Source organism: Pipra filicauda, unplaced genomic scaffold, assembly GCF_003945595.2.
Source record: "Pipra filicauda isolate LSUMZ 115617 unplaced genomic scaffold, ASM394559v2 scaffold15_size4787011_pilon, whole genome shotgun sequence".
NCBI classification, from domain to species: Eukaryota; Metazoa; Chordata; class Aves; order Passeriformes; family Pipridae; genus Pipra; species Pipra filicauda.
The window spans coordinates 1,781,905-1,806,744 of NW_024104096.1; the positions used below are offsets into that span (position 1 = coordinate 1,781,905).

Consider the following 24,840-nt stretch of genomic DNA (forward strand, 5'->3'; position numbering starts at 1 on the left):
CTTGTGATCATAAAAGGTCTGATCTGGAGACCATTGTAATTAACCACCGACAGCCATCCAATACAACCGCTTCTATACAATCTCAGTTCAATATTGCAATTAAAAAAAAAAACACACAAAACTAATATGATTCTTTACTACATATTAAGGGATGTGTTAATTAACAGTCAGGAGGCATTCTTGACTATGTTTTTTGATGGTGAGACTAATATAAAAATTTCTAGTCTGGAGGAAGGAGAATGTGTAAACATTTGAGGAATTTTAAAGCAGACGCAAAAAAATTGATCTAAAGACCCAAAGAGATGTGCACTCCCTTCAAGGAACAGACATGGTCAGGGCCCTTGCATCTCTCTAGAGGCTCCAGACCTTGTCACAAGGAAACCTCATGCAGCAGATACAGTCCAAATGCTCAGTTTGGAATCTGTCAAAAAGACTGTGCTCTGGACTAATTGGCCTTTCCAGATGTCTGCCATGTGGGAATACATTGATCCTTACTCAGAAATTTCTGTTGACATAACTACAAAAGGCATAGGACAAAAGGGTGGGGGGGAAGAATTGCAAATACTGTCTCCTTAGTACAGGGTAGGGTATCACTACTGTCAGATGCCTCTCAGTGCAGATTTCCCTCAAATGATCTGCTAATATTTTTTCAGAAGCTGCTGCTATTTCATGCCTCTGCTCAGCCCAGATTTGGCATGGCACAGTTCTGTGTTTACTGAAATTACATTTTACATGAATTTTTGAGGCAACTGTCTAGAAACCCTGGAATGACAGTAAAACCAGTCCAGCAATTCAATGTGAGCAATGTCTTCTCTTTAGGGCTTACTCCTGTATTGTGATATCATTGAATCAACATTTGTAGAAGAACAACTACCAAGCAGAAAAGTTGATGCCATGGATAATTTTCAGAAGTGTTTTACAATTTTAAAATTATATCAACCAGGAGTAGACAACAGCAGTTACAACACGTCAAAAAAATCGGATATGGCAGAAATCAAAGACTGGAAAGCAATTCGTGTGGATCTGGTCATAACCCCCTTTGAGCAATATGCATATGCTCTGTTAGGTTGGACAGGCTCCAGGGTAAGTAACCACAACAGCTTAAGTTGTCCTAGCATTGATAACCTATTTTTGTTGTTGCAGGACCATTCAGAGTTCATGGATTTTTAAAAAATGTTCCTGATCTCCAAACATCACATTTCATGTTGTCATCAACCCCTGGTCATAGGTTGTGAGCTGATGAATTCATCACTGACATTTATGGATGTCTCTCTAAGGGAGTTAACATCTATTTAGGTTCATGGACTGGAGGGCTAGATTTTTAGTCAGTCGTGTTGTCTTTTTGCATCATACTTCTGTTAACAAGCAATTTAAATGGTTACTGAGTAGAGAGATGATTCGGAAAGTGTCATAGAGCTTTACAGGAAATTAAACATTTGAGGAATAGACGTTCTGAGTTGGAATTTAATTTGGTTTGTAGAAAATTGAAAGCAATTTGATATCCTTCTTTTCAGATTAGATAAAATGTTTTGTTTCAGTTGCATTTTAATGGACTGTTTTAAATTGTAAACACTGGAAAAATTTTAAATTTACACATTAGTTTTGAACTAGAATATTTTGATTTATGTTTTAATAAGTTAAGAAAACTTGAAATGACAGCTGTTTTCACAATAAGCACTGTAGTCAGTTGACATAATATGAAATAGTACACTATTTTCAAAATAAAAAATTCTATCTAAATGCAAACTCAAACCTCAAATGATTAATCTCTCTCCACACAGAATTATTTTTTTAATCTGTTCTACATGCTTGCCTTCTGATGTTCATTTTCTTAGGAAGTGATTACATGGTACAGTGGAGAGCTCGTGAGCCTGCTCTGAATGATCTTTTTGATGTGCTGGAAGCAGTACAGGTGCATTGCCACTCTGTTCTACCCAGGTTAATTGGAAGCAGGAGGGTTTAGACCAGGCAAAATGTTGAAATTGATGTGTTCTCCTGCTGGGCTTATGAGTTACTTCAGTCACGTTTCTTTCTGAGATAACAAAATGTGTTTATTTGGACCTTGGATTAAGTTCTGCAAACTTTGGGGTCCTTTCTTATCCTGGAAGTGTCTGGCTACTTAACAGCCCTTTTCTCAACTCTCTAGGTGGGTGTCTATACTAAAAATGCACAGTGTGAGGCCCTTTGGTTGAGTGAGCAATGACTTCATCTTTCTCTGCCTCACTGAACTTCTACTTCCTGTTGAGCTAATTCACCTACGGTCTGTGGGAGCCCATCATAGGCTTACTTTCTCATAGTGTGCCCAACTAACCAACTGAAGCGATGGACCCTATCAAAATATTGTCCTTTCAGATGATTAGTTTTATCAGTCTGCAGTCCTTTAATAGAGGTAATTTTTACAAGTTCGTTTATTATATGGTTTGGTGTTAGGACTCTTATACAAAGGATAATGATTTTGGTTTGTCAGAATGGCTGATAGTTGCTGTATCTTTCCCAGGAATTTGGACGTGATTTGCGGAGATACGCTAGTCACGAAAGGAAGATGATATTGGATAACCACGGGTTATATGACAGGAGAAAGGTACTGTTTATTCTCAGAAGTAAAGCTGTTGTGTTTTTATTTCTGAGCCAGCATTTCCTGTCTATTTTTGATATTCAAGTATATAGAATATTTTAGCTTGATTATCTATTTTGTGGTAAAACAGTTCCACCTTCACAAGATTTAGTTGCACTAACAGAACCTGATTAAATCTGAACAAGTAAGTCTGGAAGCCTTTTCTTGGCATTGATGAGGTAATTTCTGAAATTTAACAAGAAACGTACATTAGGCAATGGTGATTGGAAAGAACTATGCACCCTTCACAAAACGGAGGATAATTAATCTATAAGTATTTTAAAAAATACTTTACTGTCCCATTTCAGAAGGAAACATTACTGTATCTCAGGAACAATTTCAACCAGTATTGTGCTAATATTTCAAAGGAAAAGGGCATATTGATGGCTACAGGCTGAGCTGGAAGTCTTGAGGAAGTTTTTGTGGGGTATAACACTAAGCAGAGATCAGGGATCATCCTGCTTTTAAAGCCCTGCATCCAGAAGTCTCTGTAGAATTCTGTTTAGTCAGGCTTGCCAGTCTGGGTAGTATTTGATATAATTTCTGGTATTAATGCTCTTGGCTGCAGTAATACTGGTCTGGCTTTTATCTGGCTTAATGTCTGTACTTGTATTAGTGTCTGTGTCAGGCCATTTAAATAATAAACAAAAATCAATCTTGAAGATGTTTATTGATGTCATTATAGGGGAAGGCAAAAGTACCATGTCAAGATTTTACATTAATCTTTCCTATATATTCCTTGTAGAATGGAGACTGCTTTTAGCATCCCTACTTACATGCAGTATTGTCTCATTGCTTGTTTGTGGTGATCTAAACCATCACTCCATTTCAGTTGTCTCCATATGTGCCTTCAGGTTCAAATGCTATAGCATCCTCATTTCATGTAGAAATCTGGGGAAATTATTAGGCTAATTATCCATTTAGTCAGGTATCCTGTCTCCAACAATTGTCAATACTAGATGCTTAAGATGAAAACATAAAATCGCATAATTGATAAATACGCTATCAAATGTCCAAGGGGAAAGTTACTTCACAAACTCAAGAATGATGTCAGTTTATTTCTACCTGTCTTATATATCTTGAAAATATTCAAAACATAAACTCTGTCTTGACATTATGGCAGATTTATTATCTGCAAGTTATGATGTGCTCTGTTAAGTAGCTTTTGGGGTGTAACAGATAACTGCACTAGGGAAAACCAGAGAATTTAAGAAATGCCAGTGTTATTTTTTTGTGTGCAGCAAAATTTTCCTGCTTGGTGTATGAGTATGTATCATATCTACTGCTTTTACCTGGAGCCCTGAGGCATTCATAGATGCAAAATGGACACCATTCATTCATTAACAACATCAATCAGTATTGGGGTTTTTTTTATTGTCTTTAGGCTTTATATCTGTGTACTATTCAAATCCTTCTGGGAAAGAAAATGTGAATTTCCATACGTATTTCACTGGACTAGCCAAGATGTTTCACAGATAAATGATGAGTTTATCTTCAGAATGTCCTCTGGGAAGAAAGATGCTCTTGTCTTCCCAAATTTTCTTGTAAAGAGCTGAGGCAGAGAAAGATTTAAGGCCCAAAAAATTCACTTGTTTCAAGGGCCCCCTGTTTGCAGTGCCTGACCTGAAATTTCTCTTGTGTAGTATCTGTCTTGTGACTTTGAAAAATACAAAGAAATATGTGTATCCATGTCATGTTTCCCAAAACCATCAGCTCTAGTTGTAACTCAGTCTCCACACCTTCTACATGTTTGAGTCTCAGCTTAGACTTCTTCAATTCCTCAGTGAACTGCAACTTAAAAGATTTTCCTTATTCCTTATTATAACACAGGAGTTCTTGACAAGGGCAAAGAAAAAAAAACCACAAACAAAACCCCAAAACTCAAACTAAATCAAATCCACAAAAAGCAGACCAAACCTTCAGGGCAAATTTCAAGTATCTTGACCATAAAATCCTTAATCTAGGATTTCCATATATCAAATGAAGCACTTGAATAGCTCAGTTGTCCCTTTCTGGGAGGGACTCTGCTTTCGAATGTCCATCTGTCATCATGGACACACACACACAATATCTAAGTCTACCATTTCTCATTTAATCCCATATGCAGCCAGTTTACTTCCACATTTTATTTTTTTGCTGTAAACCACAGATGTACTACAGATTTCAAAACAAGAAGTCATGTTAATCTGTTGACACAGCAGAATGCTGTTCTTCTTTCTGCTGCAGTCTCAAAAATAGCTAAATTACATTATCTGAAATTTTCCACAAGGAAAGTCCACATATGCAGTATGCAAAATTTCAGACCAGTCAGGACTTGAAGTTATAATCTCCTTAACATGGAATCTTTTATCAAGTAGTGTCATTCTAACAAGAGATAGGGAGACAATTTCTCAGCAAGTATTCTAATATTTATAATCTAATGTGTTAAATTAAAATAATTTTAAAAATTATTTTAAACTTTCCAATTTTGTATTACGTTATTCCCAGAAATGACATTTTTAATAAAAAAGCCTTCCCCACTGCTATTCAGTGTGTAATGTAGTCAGAAATGTGCAGAATACAGCTATGATGTCTGTAACTGTGAAATTTGAGATGATGATGCATAGTGGAAGAGGAAAAGTTTGCAGTAAGTTGTATGGCTGCCAAGGTTGATTCATTTTTAGCATCAGCAGGTTAGTAAGCTTAAAGTAAGGGATAAAAATAATTAGCAATTTTACACAAGGGAACATATGCCCAAATCATGAAATGTTTAGGGTTGGTTTTGGTTTTTTTTCAATCATGAAGAGTAGAGAATCTACTTTATGGTAATTCTAGTGCTTTTCTTTAAAAATTAAAATACTAAAACAGTGGATGTTTTATCTGTACCATCTTTTAAAATTTGATTGGAACATGAGCATATGTCTTTCATAAGGACATTTCTCCTCGTGGCAGGAAATCTTCTTTTCTCGAAGCTAAAAACAATCAGGAAGCAGATATCCCTTGTACAAGCTGCTCAAGATTCCTCAACACAATCTTAATTAAGGTTAATTAGACACCATAGGTAAAAACTGAATCACATCTTTTCCATATTTCTCTCCTTGTTTGCTGAAGAGAGGTTACCTTATGTCACCTACTCTGTCCAGGCAGACAAACTTTCGCACACAACTCTCTAACTGTCACTGGGCTATTGACTGGGATATAATTTGGGAGCTGGGCCAAATCCTTTCTGCTTCATTCTTCTTTTATTAGTCTGTGCGTGTGTGTACAGCAAAAGGGATAGAAAGGTCAGGGAGAGTCAAACTAATTCTTGGTCCTGATGAAGACCAAATCCTTTCCTTGAAAATACTTGCCTGTCATCGTTTAAAATTTCGCAAGCTGGTATAAGAAGATAATAAACCATGCTATAGCAAATGCACTTTGTTGCCTTTTTTTCGGATGGAATGTAACAGTGCTTGTAAGAGAATGTCATTCGTTATAAAAGAAAACAGTTTCCTGATTTGTTCTACATTCCAATATATAATTCAGTATACTTTATGCTTCTATATTAATATTTATCAGCCCTTTGGCACTGAAGCTTGCACTGGCCCACTGCCTGAAATGTGATGTGTGTCAGAGAATCCCAGATTCCAGCGTTCAAAGGGACTTGCATCAGGAGAGAGTCCTGGTTACTTTAATGTATTTCCAAAGGGATTCTGACAGGAATAGGGAGCATTAACACAACAGTTAGGAATCAATTACGTAGCTTTGCAGAGGGGAACAAAAGGAACAGATATTTTCTCCTGGGACTCATTACAAAGTTACACTGTGAAATTATTCCTCAAAAAATTGATTTATTTTTTTCTTTCTAGTGTGACTCTTTTTATATATTTGTTGGTTTTGGAAGACAGTGTGCAATTATCAAACTAATGATTTTTTCAGTTCTGTAGTAAAAAGGGCATTTTGTAGATCTTCCTTTGGTAGGAAAATTATGGCAAAAAAATTGAAAATTTCCTACCAATTATCTGTCAGCCTCTCTTACATAAACAGATGAGTGGATGTCCAAATCTGTGTCTCTTTAGAAGTGTGTACTAAAGCTGTGGAAATCAGCACTGGTATATACCAACCTGAAGTATGTAGTTTCTGTGATTTACATCAACTGGGGGTCAAACCTTACTATGATCCCCATTCTTATAGAATGGAGTTTGTTGATCAGTCATGAGGAAGAAAGAGAAATTATGTGTTCCCAATGTCTTATGATATTATTGCTGTTACAATTGGCATGACACTCTTATGAACAGGCCAATAAAATTCTCATTGTAAAACTTTCCTGGTTCGTGAATGAACAATATGCTCTCTAAGTCAAGTAGAAGTGCTTTTGGAAAAAAGAATTTAATTTTTCTATGCAAACCATAATTCATCAGCTGAACTGTAGCTTCTTCCTCAGAAAAATTAAGGTCCTTAACCTGGAAACTGTGGGATCACTGGTTGTTTTGACAATCCTCCGTGTTGGCTTGAGGGTCAATTATCCCTTAACACACTATAAAGAATTTTTTTTTACAACATGCATTGTGTCTAGACCTAATCAGGAGCTAATAAGAGTGCAAATGCTGATCTCATTTTTTTATGTAATGTGTCCATCAGTACCCTGTCTGAACTGCGGTTTTCAGTGTGTGTGCATATATACAGTTGAAGGAGCAGGCTGGAAACAATGTGATGTTTTATCCATCAGATTCTTCAGGGTTGTGCGCTGTCCGGGCTCTGAACCTGGAAATGTCTCAAGGGCACAGCGAAATCACTCTGATACTTCTGTGTAAATTTTGCACATACTGCTGGTGTTTTGGATCCACAGAGAAAACTATCAAGAACAGCTGCTAATATGTGTGGAAGGCATGTTATCATGTGCAGCCTGGAAGTAATGTCTGGAGGCCACCTACCCCACTCACGCCTTTTTGTACTCTGCAGTAGGTCCTCCCTTGCCTGGTACACTTGTCTTTTCTTGAACCACTTTGTAACTGGGTGCTGTGTCAGGCTGGTAAACTGACAAGATTACAGTCAATCAAAGGACCAGTTCAGACGTGTGACATCAGAGGGCATATTCAAACAACTTTCAGGCTTTCATGTTCTCTGTTCTCTGAATGATTTCTGATCCCTCTTTTAATCCTAATTTGGCTTGTCAGAAGGCAACATGAGAAAGGATTTTGACATTTGGCATGAAGTGATGACTGTGTGATCTTAAGAGAGTGTACATATTGTTGTGATATGGCCTAAGGAAGAAGGGTGGTCCAGAAATTTGACTACTAGCTTGCAACTTTGTCACAGTGTAGCCAAGTTTTCTCTGTAGTTTCAAGCAGATCATTTAGCCTTCCTTGATCTCATTTCCTGACAGTAAAACCTAATTCCCATGATGGAAAGACACAGTAAGAATAAGTAGTTGACCATTGCAGCATAAACTAGTTCAGTCTGATAAAAGATTTTGATCACTCAACATTTTACCTTTCCCTATAACTTGGAGAAAGAACAAATGTTTAATGAAGAGTTTCAATTATGAAAATTTGCTTGTTCTCTTAATCAGAAGGAAAGTCAAAATGTTGACGCTTTTTGCAAAAGGATTTGCTTTCTGAATCTCAGCTTTGGAAACAATCCACAGATCAGACTGTTGCAAACATCCAAAGATCAGACAGCTCTTGGGGCTGCAAGCTCTGAGGTGCTCACTTGGCTGCTCCAGGCTCATGGAGCCAATAAACTCTGGGGATCCTGGCTCTGAAGTATTTAAAATGACTTATTTGAACTCAGGCTCCCAGTAGCCTGTCAAGTAACTTATTGAGAAAATGTGCAAGCTGGTAGGAGTTCAAATACGCTTAGATTTTTTCAAGTGTTTGGTAAACTAGATGCTATTGGATTGTGGTTTTTTTTTCAGGGCAATAGTTTTATAATTACATCATTTTTATGGCACACCCAGGTTTAGTTGAGTAGGAAAATTCCAACAAACTGAAATTCATTAGTGTTTTCCTGATTACATCAGTTCAAAAAGTAATGGGATATTATGCTTGTGTGACTATACATGTGTTAAGTAGAAATACTGTTCCCTACAACCGTTTTTCTCTGGGAATCCTGGGAAGTTGCATTCTAGTGGTTCTCAGTGAGCAAAATCTATATATTGTGTTTCTCAGTACAGCTTGCTGTGAGGATGCTCCAAACTTAACTACAGAAGATGCTTCTGAAAGATCTACTGTTCTATGCAAAGCCCAGCCCTACCACTTATACTGTGGATAAATCTGACTTTTTAAAATGCAGGATTTATCAACCTTTTTTACTACTGCTTCCTAACTAAACTCTCTATCTGAATTAATTAAAAATTAATACCATTTCCAAATACTTCAGAACCTCTATGAAAATTAAATTCTTTTTGTTGTTGTTGTTTTTACATTTTGGTAACTATTCGGAAACTACTTCTCAGAGTAAAGGAAGTGGTTTAAAACTTCCTCCCTTCATAGGGTTTCAGGTGCAGTGGGATTCCCTATTGCTCTTTCCTTTCATTCAGAGTATATTTATTTTTCTTGATGCCATTTACTATTCAGCAGTTACTGAGAGCCAGCTTTGCATAAATCAGGAACTATTTCAATTTTTCCAGAAGTTCTGAGTGATATATTTCCTTAAATTGTTATCTTTTGAGCATGCAAGTTAAACTGGATGAGCCGGGGGGGGGGGTGGGCTGGATACATTAAATTGCTTCAGGTACTTTTCTCAATTTCTGTTTTGCAGCAGGAGATTTCTAGGGTTGGCACACGGGACACCTTCATGGCTAGATCATGGCCATGTAGAAAGTGTCTTTCTCCCTCACCTTGGAGATCCTCAGACTTGTTGTGGATTCTGAGAATTGAGTTTGTCTTGTAAATTCTGATTTTTCTCTTATATAAACCCATATATTTCCACAATATTCCAGAAAATCACTTTTAAGTCCAATTATTATTTTATGCAGTTTGTGGCAGCAAAATGAAATGATGTAAATAATTAACATTGCTTTTTTGCAAAAGAATAGGTGGGTTTCCTAGAGTATAATAGACTAATTGAATTATTAGCATATGAATGTTCTTGCACTGACATTGTAGGTTGATGTTTTTTTGTAAGAGAAGGGTCATGAGCTCAGTGTTATTTTGAAGAGTCATTGGAGCAGAAAGCAGTTATTAATTTTATGTCCTATGTAAATTTAAGATGGAAAATAGCTCCCTTAATGTTTTTTACTAGAGAAATATTGGAAAAAATATGACATTATACAGATGACTGATTGATGACTGATGACAATTTTGCATTTAAAAAACCTTGTGTGAATTTGAATGTCATTAAATGTTATTTAGTTGTTGAATAACAAGAGAGGTGGTTTATATAACTGCTCTGAATAACAAACTCACAAGGGGCACCAAAAACTTTGTAATGGGACCCAGCTTTGCAAGCTATTAACTGCCGTGCAATTACACTGAATATAGTAAGATTCTGTGATCCCAACTTTTTTAAGAGAATATTTACGTTTTTCTTGAGAATATTTACTTTTCTTCCTGAAACCATTATAAGCATGAAAGGGGTAATTTATCTTTGGATTTCTTCCACACTGTGAAGCTCATGTGCATTCAATAGTCATCATCACTATTGCACAGTTTTTGCCACTTGCCTGAAGAATGAATTCCTATTTAGGAAAAACCTAACTAACTTTCCAGACAGGGCTTACCCTGTCTGCCTTTGCATATATCTCTAAAGCCAAATTACAGTGGTGATTACAGTCTCAGTAAATTACTATTTTATGACTGTAATGCTCTGATGAGCTGGCTTCAGAGTGTCTGTAAGCATGCTGAGTTCTGCTACTGCCCATCTTTTGCCAGAGTAGCTGCTTCACAGACACCACAGTGTTTGCAGGAGGTAGCCCATCCAGTCATGCCTGGCAACACACTCGATCTTCTAGCATCCCTCATGATATTCAATTTTTTCTCTGGCTGAGTCTAAGTCTGTGTTGTGGCTTTTACAGTTACAAGCCAGTGGCTTTTATTGTGAAACATGGCTTACCTGACAGTGACCATGTTGGTGTGAAAAGTTATGTTCATATGTCCATGTGGTGGCTTGGCTTAGAGGACGAAAACAGCTCTGAGGAAGCCAAATTGATTGCAGATGGCTGGGCAGTTATCTGGACTTTCCAGAACTTTCCAGATAAAAAGCCAGCTTCGTTTTCCAAGCAGGGATTCTTTTCTTTCTCTACCCAATACGATAATTCTCAAAAACACGTATCACCAGGAAGAAGAGCTGTCTATTGTTCTATAACCTCATTTTATTACATAAAGTTGTGTAATATTAATGTGTTTAACCGTGTATTCAATAGTTACTCTTTTTAAGTTGGTTTGTGTCATCCAAGAACATGTGCTCCACACTATCTTTCATTGAAAAAAGATGCTTGCAAAAGTACTTGCACAGTTAAAGAAACGTTTTTTATGATTCTTTAAAAGTTGGATGTTATAGTCTTATTTTGTCAGATGCTGCTCTAAAATTATAAAGTTATAATGGTGATATAATCAGCCTTGGGAACATCTTGATGTATTAAACATTCTGCAGCTGCAGAGTTTGCTTTAGATGTCTGCAACAATGACTGTATTAAAGGTACAGTAAACATAAAGATCCAGAGTTTATAATATTGATTTCCAATGTGCTCTCTACAACTACCTGAGAGTGTGTTATAGCAAGGTGAGGGTTGGCCTCTTCTCCCAGGCAAATAGCAATAGATTGAGAAGACACAGTCTTAAGCTGCTCCTGGGGAAGTTTAGGTTGGACATTAGGAAGAAATTCTTCACCAAAAGTGCGATTAGATATTGGACTGGGCTACCCAAGGTGATGGTGGAGTTACTGCCCCTGGAGGTGTTTAAGAAAAGACTGAACATGGCACTTGCTGCCGTGGTCTAGTCGACATGGTGATGTTCGGTCATAGTTTGGACTCAGTGATCTCATAGGTGTTTTCCAACCTAATTGGTTCTGTGATTACTATAATTAAACACCGAGTCACTGTAAACAGTTGCACATACCTTCATTTATGTCCCAATTCTCTCTCTCAGGAAAGTGGAAATTGTGTATGTGATTTGGGTGATTTGTTCTTTTTAGCACCTGGTCTCTTTTTAAAAATTAAGAATCAAAATAACCTACTTTCTTCCTTAAATTAAAAAATTATGAAATTATTAAATTAAATAAAAAAATTATTACGCATTTTCTTCAAAACTGTGCTTCTCCTCAGTGTTCTCTTAGCATTTTAAATGTTTCACATACAGCATATGATTGTTTTGCTTTTACAAAATGTGCACGTAATTTATATATATACATATATTTAGCTACCTTTAATATCTTTGTAATAGCAAGCTGTACATCTAACACAAAGATAAATATACCTAATTGTTGTTTCCTCTGCTTGGTGTGTTTTTTGAGCAGTTCAACGAAACCTTTATTGCTAATGAAAAGAGCTCTCTCAAAATGCGTAAGTAGATGCAGATCCTCAATATTTCGACTATACTTTTTTATTAATTTTAATTTCTAGAGCAGTACAGAGACAACGATTTTCAATTGTTTTAATTCAATTATTCAACGAGTGTGCCGGGGTAAGTTATCAAATGTGGGGCAGGTAACATAATCTCATATTTTCTGTTAAAAGAAAAATGAAGTTAATCGAGAAGAAGCTAGGTAGGGAGGAAGCTGGAAAAGGAAAGAGCCAAGGGCCAGAGAGGAAAAAGGCACATGGAGTAGGAGTCAGAATGGGAAGTCTGTGGTGGATGTACAGATTTGATAAGGAAGTGCAGAGTGGCTGGAAAAAGCTATGAGGAATGGAAAGGATATATTTAATTAGCAGCTGCAGGCATCTGGGTTGGTTGAAGAGACTGAAAAGGGGCGTGAAAAAAAAATTACAGGAAAGAGATATGAATGGAAGTTTGATGGACTGAAAAATAAATTAAATTCATCAGGCTAATGCTCTAAGCTGGCAAGAAGAAATGGGTAAACTTTCAATTGCCCCAAATAATTGAGTTAACTCTGAATATGGCATGAGTAGAGCTTGGAGTTAACATTAGAAATCAGAGGGGAGAGATCAACAACTTTGTATAGGAAGTAGTGAAGACAGGGAGCTAGAACAGATAGAGGTTATAAAAGCTCATTTTCCTAAGACCGATTGATCCCATATTGGCCTGCAACTCAGGACTGTGTCAGTGCTGTCAGCAAATATTTGTTAGCCGTGTAGCACAATACATTTCCTGCCTAGTGAACAAAGCTTAAGAGTATTACAGGCTTTGAAATAAGCAGTATTTCTTTGAAGAAAAAGAAGTCTCTATGCATACACATAGGAAAATTGAATTAAGGTTAAAATTCAATCAACCACATTCTGGGATTTCTTAAATTGCATGTTTTTGATTTTGCAATCTCAATAATGTTCTTCTGGAGTGGTTTGTTTATAATAATCCTATATGAATTCTCAACTGAGTTTCATAAAACCCAGGATTCTGCATTTTTCTTGTCATGTGAAGCTTTATAAGGCAAAATACAACAAACCAACTTAACAGTATTTGATGAGCTAAAGATACTGTAAATAACATAGAGTAAAACATGAGTATAGCTACAGTGAAAAAGGAAATAATCCCTGTGAATATTTTTGAGGACTTTGTGATAGTGCAGAGATTGTCAGAGAACTGCAGGGGGCAATAAGTTTTTGTTCTGGTTTTGTTTACAACAGTGTGCTATTTAATATGTTAAAATTTTTACCTGGGTTATCAGATAGGAAGTTCCAAGTTTCTTTTCACTTTATGTGCCCCAAACTGAAAAGTATTAGTGTAGTCTGGATGGGAATGTATTATACTCTTTATTTACTGAGGAATGTTTTTAATTATTAAAATTGTAATTGGAGCTTGGATGCATAACAATGTAGTGTTTTGTAAAAAAGTAACCATACATTTGTCATTTTAAACAGGAAATGGTTCCTTTTTATGTACAGCATGGTCTTGTTTACAAACTAAATTTTAACAAGTAGAAAAAGTGCTTGTAATGTTAAGTCAACAGATAATGTCTTTTAATATTTAATTTTTTTAAGCACTAGTGCTTCAGCACTAGTCTTTTTCTTTCTCCTTCATCAAAGCTACTTGGAATAAGTAGATTTCATGAAGAAAACATGAAGATATTTTGTTATGCCATGTTATGAAATAGTTAATAGGATAAGTGCCTAGAATATCCTAGTATTAGCCTGATTTTTTTATTTTTACTTTATTAATTTATTATTTACTGTTCAGAAATTTAATATCAATAAACCTATAACTAGAGTTAGAGACAAGTTTAAGAGAAACATTCCAGTCTGGTATTTCTGATTAAAAGCACAGGACATGTCCAGTGGTAAAATGAAATGAGAATTTATGATTCTGGCTTCTATTACCTTCAAAAATTATTCATGCCCAGAATTATTAGAATAAATTCCACTGCATTATTTTGCATCAGTACCATTACACATGATTTTGCCTGAGGGTATCGAGTCAATGGATAATGCTTGTAATACTGCTTTTTCAATCATGGTTTGTTATAATGTCATTTCAAAGAGTAATTTTTTCTCTCTTGATTTATTTATCATCTTATTTGTAGCTGGATTAGGAACAGATTAGTTTTTATTTTAAAGCAGTCATGGTGATGTGAATATTACTACAGAAAACACCAGTTAAAGAGAAAAATTTGGAGATAATATATTGTCAGAGGGACTTCAGGTTATTTGCTACTGAAAACTGTTATGATACTATCAAATGGAAAATGCACAGCATCTACATAGTGTTGTGGAATATTATTATTGAACTTGATGACATCCTTCACATTGCTAGCTCAATTAGTACTTCAGCATTCATGTTCTATAATTATTCCTTATAATAAAATTGTTTGTGCTGTTGATAGTCTCATTCATAAACATAGCATAAATATTTAGTAAAATGTCTAATTACAAGCAAAACAAAAATCACCATCAGCCAGTCTTAAAACCAAACCTCTCCAAAAAACCCAAATGAAAAAGACTGGGAAAAACAAGGAAGGAAGAACACCTGAAAGTTGTTAGTGATATTGTTTTAGGAAAGTACTAGAAGACAGATGCTCAATTATAGCAATCCACAAAATGTAAAAAATGTGTATGGACCATAATGAAATTAAATACTGATGGGTAATTACTACACAGTTCCTTAGGGCTTGTTTCTATCATGGTTTTTTTCATCAAGCGATGTCTCATGCTGAGAATGTATCTGACTGACTAGTGATAACAATGAGGTGCTGTCCCTCTCAGGCTGGATAGCAGTATGAATATGGAGGACCATCAAGAAGTTTCATTTTTCCATGTTACTTTCTGGCAGCATTCATACTACCCAAGAAAATAACTGAATACAATTATTTGAAAGCTCTTATATAATTATCTGGAAATTGCTTTAATTAGCCTTTTTTATCACCTCTCTTCCTTCCCTTCCTTCTCCATAAAACAATTTTTGCTCACTGTGAAAGTTACTGATTACAGTGATTCTTGTTATCACTTTGTCGACCCTAATGAGTTCAGCTAGAGATTTCAGAGAAGTAGTCACTATTTTATGGATTGGTGTTATGTTGTATTCCCACACTTTCACTGGAGATTGAAAGCACTCAACCTCGTATCACTCAGTGCACTGCAGGAATTTATGGGTCTTCCATAAGGCTTTCTCTACAGCTGCTTTACAAAATTCTGGTTCTGTAATGGGTATAAAATTGCAAAGCTATTTGATACACTGAAGCTCAGAGGCAGATTTATGTTTTCCACCAAAGATGTACAACATTCATTCTTGTGAAGTTAACAGCAGCATAGAGGAGGAGGAGGAGGAGAAAGTAGATGGCTTCCTGATCAGTGTTTGCAAAACATATTTTCAATCTTGGTCATTACAAGTCAATAAAGAAGGAATGGAGCTGGTTGCAATGTTGAATACAAGCTGCAAGGCACAGCATGACAGACCTGAATGACAGATGGAAATCCTGGTGCATGGGCTGCACCCATTTATAGATGGATGGAGGTGGTGCAAATCCATCTGTTGAAAAGAAAGAGATACATGGTCCCTGTGGCTTAACATTGATGTCACCAAATTCTGTTACTAATGTCAGTAATTTTTAAGTCTTGATGGCAGCACGGGGCTCCTCTTAGTTATTTTAGTAAAAATCTCTATGTATTACCGTGCATATTCCTTTTTGACATGCAGCATATAAATCACAGCCCACTCCTATTTAGGGTGATGCTCAGTGACTGAAGTTCTACATGGTAAGCATAGAAAATAGCATGGAGCTAGGTGTTTAGGGAAGATTTTAAAGAAATATGCGTGGCAGAGGCTAGCCTTTCACTCACACCTCTTTTATTATTATGAATCATGCTAACCAAGTAATGATGCTTGTCTTTAGGTTAGTAAACTCAAATATAGACAAAATGACATAAAAATGATCTCGGAAAGATGCTACTTTTCTTTGAAATCAGTTCCTCACTACTGTTATGGGGAGTTATGCGTTTTTCTCATAGGTTTCTTCAGACCTTGTGGCTTATAATGTTTAGAGCTAGTAGCTGCACCAGTTAATCCATAACATCTTTCTACAAGAAATTACTCCAGAAAGTGATTTCATTTGATAACGAGGGAGGTGGGAATATTTTGCAAATAAACAATTTTTTGAACAGGAAGTGATTGAAACACTTTAAGTTTGCAACATTCTTCTTCACCCTCCCTTGTAGCTGTTCTTTTTGCTGAATCACTTTGCAGGCTAAACGAAAGCTAAAAAACAGTTTAATGCTTTTCACTCAATCTGCTACAGATCTTTATTAAGACCCAGATAAATTTGTCTAGGCTATTGCTTTTCCCCCACCTTTTCTTTTCACTGCTTTCTGTTCTAGGTGCCCTTCCTTTTTTGCTTTTTGGTTGACTGGTGGTTGGAGTAAATTTGTGTGGTTCTGTAAATTTTCTTTAAAATATTCTGACTCATTATATTAGAGATTTGAGTCTGAATTTACATCTACCTGAAAAAAAAATCAATTCAGAAATCTCTGAACTAAAATTCCACTGAAAATTTCTCTTCACTGTATTTTCTTCAGTTTTCCCTCCCTATTTTGTCATATATGCTGCATTCATTCTCCACGTGAAAGTGCTGAACTGCAGAAGCTCATCAGCATATTCAGTATTGTAAGAAGTGTTAGCATAGGAGGCACCATTAGAAGGTCATGTCAAGTTAATCATTCAGTAACTCCTCCATGCTGGTTTGGTTTTAGTCTTTTTCTAGCTGTTACTGCCATTCTCCATTTTGTCCTCTCTCCTCCTTTTTTTTTTTCTTACTTATTTTTAGCAAACATTACTAGCATATCCATATGTATGAGTCCAAGATAGACCTAATTGAATTTGGTGGGCATCAAGGATATATACAACTCAAAGTGTTTATTTTAGAGCTTGTAATAACTTAATTGTCAATAAATAGAATCTTCAATTAGTTGTGCCATGGAGTGAATTTGGGTAATTTTTCATCCATCAGTCTGCATAATCTGATTGCTTCTCTTATGATTGACCTTTCTGAGAGAAGATGTAAGATTTCTGAAACAGAACATATGTTCTCCCTGTCTGTATTGTCTTCTCTTGGGCTTTCCTGACTCAGTTGCTTTGACAATGGTCCTTGTACTTGTCACATCCAAGGATTCCTAGACATCTGCATTCAGCACATTCCGTGGTTGGCCTTGGAACTCCAGTTTTTGTTTGAAAACTATGCTTTCCTTGCCAGAGGTTGACTTTTTTTGTGACCTCAGTGTTTTCAAGTTTTCTTTTGATTGTGAGCTAATGGAGATATTCAGGCTAGTGAGGCAGAACAGGCTTCCCAGGTGGAAAGCAGCAGTGAATTTGCATGATATCATACGGCTTGTTTGCTAAGGTTCACCAGAAATTCATGCAGCTCAAAATAGTCAAATGAAAAAGCCTGTAGCATTGGGATATCTTTAATTTTGCACTGAGACCTTACTTTTCTCCTCACTGAATTTGTGTACTGTCAGTCACAGGAACTTTTAACACTCAAAAATAGGAAGCAACTGAAATGGCATAGGTATAAACCATTGGTGGGTGCCTACACACTTTTAGCTTTTCAAAATTTGAACAGCTGATGTAACAACATATTTTTTGCTTTCTGATCTCTTTGTTCTTTCTTTTCTTACCTTTCAGGCAGCTCACTTTTCTGTTTTTAAAGAATTTTGTAGTACAAGCCCCAAATTTTCAATTTTCCTTGCAAATTTGATCATACAATAAAAGAAAATATGACTACTTCAAGCTTTCAAATGTCTATTTATTTAGTTTCACCTCAGTATTTTGTGGGTTAGAAGAAGTTGCTTAGGGCTATTGTCACATATTACATTTAATAACCATATATTAGGAAACAATTTTATGTACTACAGCTACTTGTTTAGAAAAATATCAACGATGGTTGTTATAGCATTCATAGAAATTCTCCCAGAAAAGTGGTGGTTGTTTGCACCTATTCTAACTCGTTGGTTTTATTTCTGTATATGGTTATTTCTAACATTTTCACAGATGAGAATTAATTTAATGCACTACCCATTTATTGTCAGAATCTTGCATTGGACTCAATTAAATGTGACCATTGAGTACAGAAGATAGCTGCAGTCAATTTAAGGATTGCAGGAAATGTTACAACAAAAAGACTTCAGTGTACTCTTTTGTGGACGTGTGATTATGCAGACATTTTTGATGCAATGATCAGACAGTCTCAAGAGTTGAATACTTTTGGCATGTTATGCAGGAGTTTAGGTCAATATAAACTGAAAGTCACAAAATAATGAAACATATACCTACATTGCAAGGTCTACATTATAAAAGGTTGATTTAGTAAACATAGCAGCTTCCTAAAAGTTTCTGCAGTACCGATGTGACCTGTGTGCTGTGGTGGTGTATCAACACTTGTTATAGTGAAAATGGCCCAGGGACAGAGACCAGAGAGGATAACACTCAGAACAGGTAAACATAGAGGAACATTCCCATTGCTAATCGTATGGAAAATACTTGTTCTTTCATGGATTACTTATGTTTCTGCCTTCACAATTCTTGCTGTAAGCTCGTTTTATTAATTTAATTAGCAGATATTTTTTCAAGGATACAAATGCTATTTGGGCGAGTGGGATTAGAGAAAAAGGGAGTGTGTGCAATTTAATAGCTTTGTACTGTTAATCCAATAAACCATCATGGTACTTTCAATCTAATAAGCCATCACAGTATATTCTATCAATTGTGAGTCTGGTGTTATGGTGCACTGCTTCACTGAATGCCATGGCCTTTCATATCATAAGAAGGGCTTTTGCATCTTGTAAGCTATTGCAAGGAATCTAAGCAGCAGTATCTCTTCATTAGTCCCAATTACCCTTAATTAAAAATCTTCAATTGACTTGGCATAAGTGATGACTGGTGAATATGTCACTAAAGTGACAAATACATGTGTAAGAAATTTAAGGTGCATTGTAGTATTTTTTACCGTGGCTGATTAAGCAAGTCCTGTAATTATCATCACTCATCTACAACTGACTTTATCCACAAAACTTATTTTTAGAATGGACTCTGTCCAAGCACAATGAACAGTTAAGTTCCAAGCTTGCAAATGACAGTCTGTCCTCTTCTTTTCTGTTGTTCATTTATCATTGTCGTGCTTACAGCCTCTGTAATAATTTCAGACGTGTAAAGTAATGGGGGTTTAGACTGCTTGGTATTTGTCATTCGGTATATACTGGAAGAACCACAAAGTTAAATATGGTCACATTGCCATTATATCTTCATTTTAATGATTTTAAAAAGAAGAGGAAATATTAAGGTAATTAAACTGATGTGAATAGGCGTCACATGTGAAACAACATGAAAATCAGTAAGAGAAGGCAAAAAAATTAAATCATAATGTCCCTGAACACCCTGTGTAAGAATTTGCCATTTTAAAGTGTGCGACATAATCCTGGAAACAAAGAAAATGTTAGAATAAATGTGTATGTTAATGACATCCCAGATGCTTGTCTAGAAGCAAAGTTGTATCAAAGGTTTTTGTAAATTGTTAACAAGATACTGTTGGCAATATTCTTCGTGCCCTCCCCACCTCCCTCCCCCAATTTATTTGATGTAATAGTATGTCAGAAGGAGTCCAGACAGTCCTTAATGATTATGGCCCTTCAGGGTCTTTTGCAAAAGGAGGGGGTGTGACTCCTACACAATGTCATAGTTTTCCAAAGGATAATGAAATCCACTAAAGTATGACTGCATTCTTTCTGAATTACAGCTGTAAAGCTAGTAAAAATCAGAACTTAGAAAAGAGTAGGAAAAATGGGGTATGAAAAGAAATTATTTGTCTTTAAAAGGGCACAATTTGGCTGTGACTTATTCAAGAACAAATGTTCAAATAGTGTATAAAGCAGAACTTTGTCAGTAATCAGTTAGGAAACTTCATACTTAATTATTGTTTCTCAGCTAATACCAAGGATTATAAGGATTTAGAGAAAGAACTTAGTCAAATTTCCACCACATATCTCATCTTCAGAACAATGGATTGCACATCTGCACACATTGTACCTACCAACCTGGAGTACTTCACTCTTCAGCAGATTCTGCTGGTTCAGAACCATCAAATCCCGTTTCATCAAGGATACTGTACAGTACTAGCTTTTATTTTGAGGTATTTGTATTCAAACAAATTTTTTAATTTCATCTTAAGGTGGGACAAATAGTAATGAAATGCTACAGTGACAGGCTGGAAGATATTTATAGTATTATTCAAGTAAAATAGATTACTTAGTTTGACATTTGCAACATACTGTTATTACCAAGTCATTTGGTAATAAACAGTAGGATATCAGTCTACTTGGAATCCAGTTAAATGTGTGCTTTTCAAGAGGGCCGTGCTGTTGGCCATTGCTGATTTATATAACTAAAACTAGAATTCTACTTTATTAAGTAATGGTTTAGTTTTGTTGGCTTCATCGTATTAAAGTGAGATACGAAACCAAGTGACAGTAGCAGTACAATAGCTGTTTGAACTTTGGCCATGAGAGTTAGTACATCATAAAGTGGTGTCTTCTGTGTCTCACTCTCTGCTTCCCTTTCATCGAAAGTATTATTGATCATTAATGCCAAAATGAAAAATAAGAGGTAGCAAATTAATATAAGAAAACATTTAGATGGCAGCTGTTCTACATTAGGTGTAGTTAATGGTCATGTTTGCAACCACAAATGTAATATTTACATCCATTGAAATAACAGAATTGATTAAATGGGATAAGAGAAGAGTGATACCAGCTTCTCCAGGGCATTGTTTTTTGTAAATTTGATTGATGTTGATGGGACATGTTTTGGATCTGCAGAATATTAGTAAGAAGATGAAAAAGAATCACAACTAGACAAGCAGTTCATTACTTTTCTTGAGCAAAAAGAAAAGAAAAATCAAGAAAGAACAGTAGTGAACGCAATAATCGTATTTGCAAACACTGTATAAGCTCTGCATAGATTGACATAGAAGGAAAATCATAGGTTTTGATTAACGTTAATAACACATCACTAAAGCAGTGTGCAGATATCAGCTAGAGATTCACTTAGAAACATGGCTTGTAGCTACTGAGAGTGGTATTGAGCATCAGATACTTTGTATTTAAAATTTTCCCTGTCAAGCAAATGAAATGAGTTTAGCTTGGAGGAAAACATAAAGGGACAGAACAAAAGAAATGGGGTCCCACAGATATGAGGAGCTTTTATTAAAGAGTGTCTATATCATCTATCTATGAGTGTAAGATTTTTTTTGTTGTTTTACTTTTTTTTTTCAGTACTGTAGCTGTATGATTGTCCTCTTGTTCTTAGTAGTAACAAAAGAGAAAGAAAAAAATCCCTAAAATCTTGTCCTCCCTAGGAGATATTTGAGGAACAAAATATCCCCAGTACTGTTATCCAACTGGCAGTTATCAATGTCTTCTTTTATTTTATTTCTGCTCTTTACTATATGGAAAATGGATCAGTTTTACCCTGGTCAGTGCTATTTGTAGGTTCCTTTTATTCCAGAATCTGACATATGAAAAACTTCCTAGGAAAAATGAATATCATTTGCCTATGATTTATAAGCAATCTTTGCTATTGCAGACACAACACTGATCTGTCAGTTCACAGTTGTGAATCTCTGGTGCCAGAAGTTGTTCCACCATACCATGGGCCTGCTCTGATCTAGTTATTGACTCCTTTTCCTGACCCATTCCCATGGGTATGCTGGACAGCATAGCCCTCCTGGAGGCACTGCTTGGCAGCAGAGAAAGCAGAGGTGCTGGAACATGTGTTCCTATACTTTACAGCAGTCAGAGATTTTCCTGACTCAAAAGTTTTTTTTAGTGGGTTCTCTAGACAGCATATCCTCTTTCACAGGAGAAAGCAAATCTAGAATATTATGAAGCTTAACCCTGAAGTTTTTATGATGCTGGAGTTTGAGATTGTTCAGAGCTGAACACTGATTGAGACTTAATATTAAGTATTCTGTTTCAATAGAAATGAATTCTTTCTTACTTCCAAACTCGTCTAAATTGTGATGTTACAGTGTTTTAATATTCACCTATCTTAGCAGATGTTTTTATTATTATTTTACTTTAGTGATGAAAGGAATGCATAAGACTGTGTGATTTACTATATTAGTCATTGTAGGGAAGGTAGGCTTGTGATTGTTCCTGTGTAAAAATACTATCCTGTGTTATCAGAAGTACAGATACAAAAAAACAAAACTAGATTTTCCTGTAAAACATTCATTAGGAGTGTTTTTGTAAAAAAAAAAAAATTACGCTTTTAATGCTTGGCTATACGTATTTAGTGTAACCATCAAATCAGCTTGAATGCACTTATAGAGAACATTACTGTATTAATTTAAAAAAAAATAATGATTTTATGAAGAAAGTCAATCTATTTACTCTCATGGAAGGGAAATGAAGGTTGGATTTGAGTTCTAGTCCTGATAGTTGTGCATGGAGTCTTGAAAAACTAAATCAAAACAAAGTTCTTAACTAGTCATTATAACTGAAAACATCAAGCAGCATTAACATTCTTTTTTAACTTGCTTTCACATTTCAGGGTTGGCACACTGATGAAGACTGTATTCTGTAGAGAATACAATGGGTAGAGCTGTCAAAAATTAACTCCTTTTCAACAGCAAAAAACATCAATTGAAATTTCTGTCTAACACCCTTATTGACTTCCTTTTTAATTTTTTTCACAGCGGATCTTTCTCAAAGCTGGAAGTGAGGAAGAAATCTTTGCACATCTTGGCTTGGATTATGTTGAACCATGGGAAAGGAATGCTTAAAACGATTTGCCACAGTACATTTGTCGATTGACAGCAATGGTCTTTCTGCCCATATCTCAGTGTAATTTAGATATATAATACAATATGTGTTTCTGTGACAACTGAAAAATTTAAATATATTAGAAGTCATTTGCACATGCTAATGTTCCTAGAAGAGTTCAAGCTTTTCACAGTCTTTTCCAGTCTTTTCTGTGTTAGTTTTTGAAGTTACGATGTGGAAGTGATAAGATAGAGCTTGTTTTGGGGGAAAATTTGAAACTGGTGAGATTTTTGCTTCTAATAGGAATTTAACATTCCTGTGAACAATACTTGCTTTCTAAATAGTCAGCTGTGACAATACCTAAGTAATTCAAAACATTTGAGCTGAGTCAAGAAATTACTGAAGGGTATGCTTATCATTAACTGAATTTCTTAAGTATTTTACTGAATCCATATATATGATTGCTACTGTATATAAGGCTTAATGACCTAGGCAGGAGCTACTTTGCAGTCTCAGCAACTTGAGGCTTCAGCTGTAATATTTTTCTACATAAGGCTGTAAAGAAGTTGATAATTCAGTGACAGTTAAAAAAAACATTACACAGAAAGGGATTTTGAAAAGTACTCAGTACTAAGCTTCAATTTTGCAGAAAAATACTATAAATTTGGAGTACTGATGTGGAGTAAAGATGATTCGGGTTATGTGGTGTGATGGTCCTCAATCAGGAATTTGAATTATAACCTGCATGAAAACAACTGTTTCAACTGTCAGGCTGGTGACCCTTGAAGATGAAAGCTTTTCATTGTCTGTGCTCAATTTAGATAGCAGAAAATTTATTTATTAGTAGATATATATGCATTGGAATGGAAGTTTACCTGAGCTATTGGCTATAGGCTACTCTTTTTAGTCAGAATTTCACCTGGGATGTGAAATAAAAATAATCCTATAAGGTATTTTGGTTTCAGAAAATGTCCAGGTAGCTTTTGTCACTGTAATGATAATGAAGAATTTGTAATACAGTTATCCTTTAATGAACAAGGACATTTACTGCTTTAGGACATGAAGCTGTTCACTGACCAGTCATTGTCATTTGTAGAATAAAGGTGATTAAAAACACCAAGAATGGTCAAATAATTTTCTTTCTTAAAAGTCTGAAAGTTTTTTTTCTCAGTTGAGGCTGACTACACCTCTTGAAATGATGGGGAAAGAATGGCAGTGACAGGGCTATGCACAACAGTTATTACTTACAGTAAAGGCTTCCCATATTCAAACAATATTTGATACTTAGAAAAAATGTACTGAATTTGTTTACTCATTTTAGAAGACTGCATCATAAACTATTCTAAAACCTCAGGCAGGGATGTAGGAAAATGTGATAATGGCAGAAATTTTCTTCTTGCCTGTGTCAAAGCATTCTATTTAAGTGCAGTTTTGCTAACTGAGCTGAAAATACAATGCTACTTTCTAAATTGCTCTAACTATAAAGCACTGGCATTGCTTCCTGCATTATGGTGCTGAAGTGTGAAGTATCTTCTCTGTGTTTTGCATCAGGGTGCTGACACTTACATACTAGTGGCCTTTTTTAGTCCTAGTGCAAGAGAACAAAAGCCTTGTCTGAATATTCTTTCTATTTGGCCAACATTTATCAGAAATTATGCATTCCAGTTGTGCTGTTTCTCCATACTTCAAGCCACAGAGGAAATATGAAACATTCTGAATTCCACATAAATAAATAACTTCCATCTTGTCTGCCTATACATGACTTATAATTATGCCACCTATAAGGGAGAAGATACCAACACAACTTCTGGTGGCTCCTTCAAGATTGAAAGAAAACAGCATATCCCTTTATTCTTTTATTTCCCTCAATTTTTCTGAGCTTTAGTTAGAATACATCTTACAGCTTACC

At 35.6% G+C, this 24,840-nt stretch overlaps 1 protein-coding gene across 1 annotated transcript in view; it reads left to right on the top strand.

The window, feature by feature from the left end:
- Nucleotides 1–24,047, top strand: part of DNTT (DNA nucleotidylexotransferase) — an 86,515-nt gene extending 62,468 nt beyond the window's left edge. Inside the window, exons 9-11 of the mRNA XM_027710892.2 lie at nucleotides 820–1,083; nucleotides 2,498–2,581; nucleotides 22,865–24,047. Coding sequence (XP_027566693.1) covers nucleotides 820–1,083; nucleotides 2,498–2,581; nucleotides 22,865–22,951 — 435 coding nt within the window. The 3' untranslated portion in view covers nucleotides 22,952–24,047. The remainder of the gene's footprint in view (nucleotides 1–819; nucleotides 1,084–2,497; nucleotides 2,582–22,864) is intronic.
- Nucleotides 24,048–24,840: the final 793 nt, after the last annotated feature.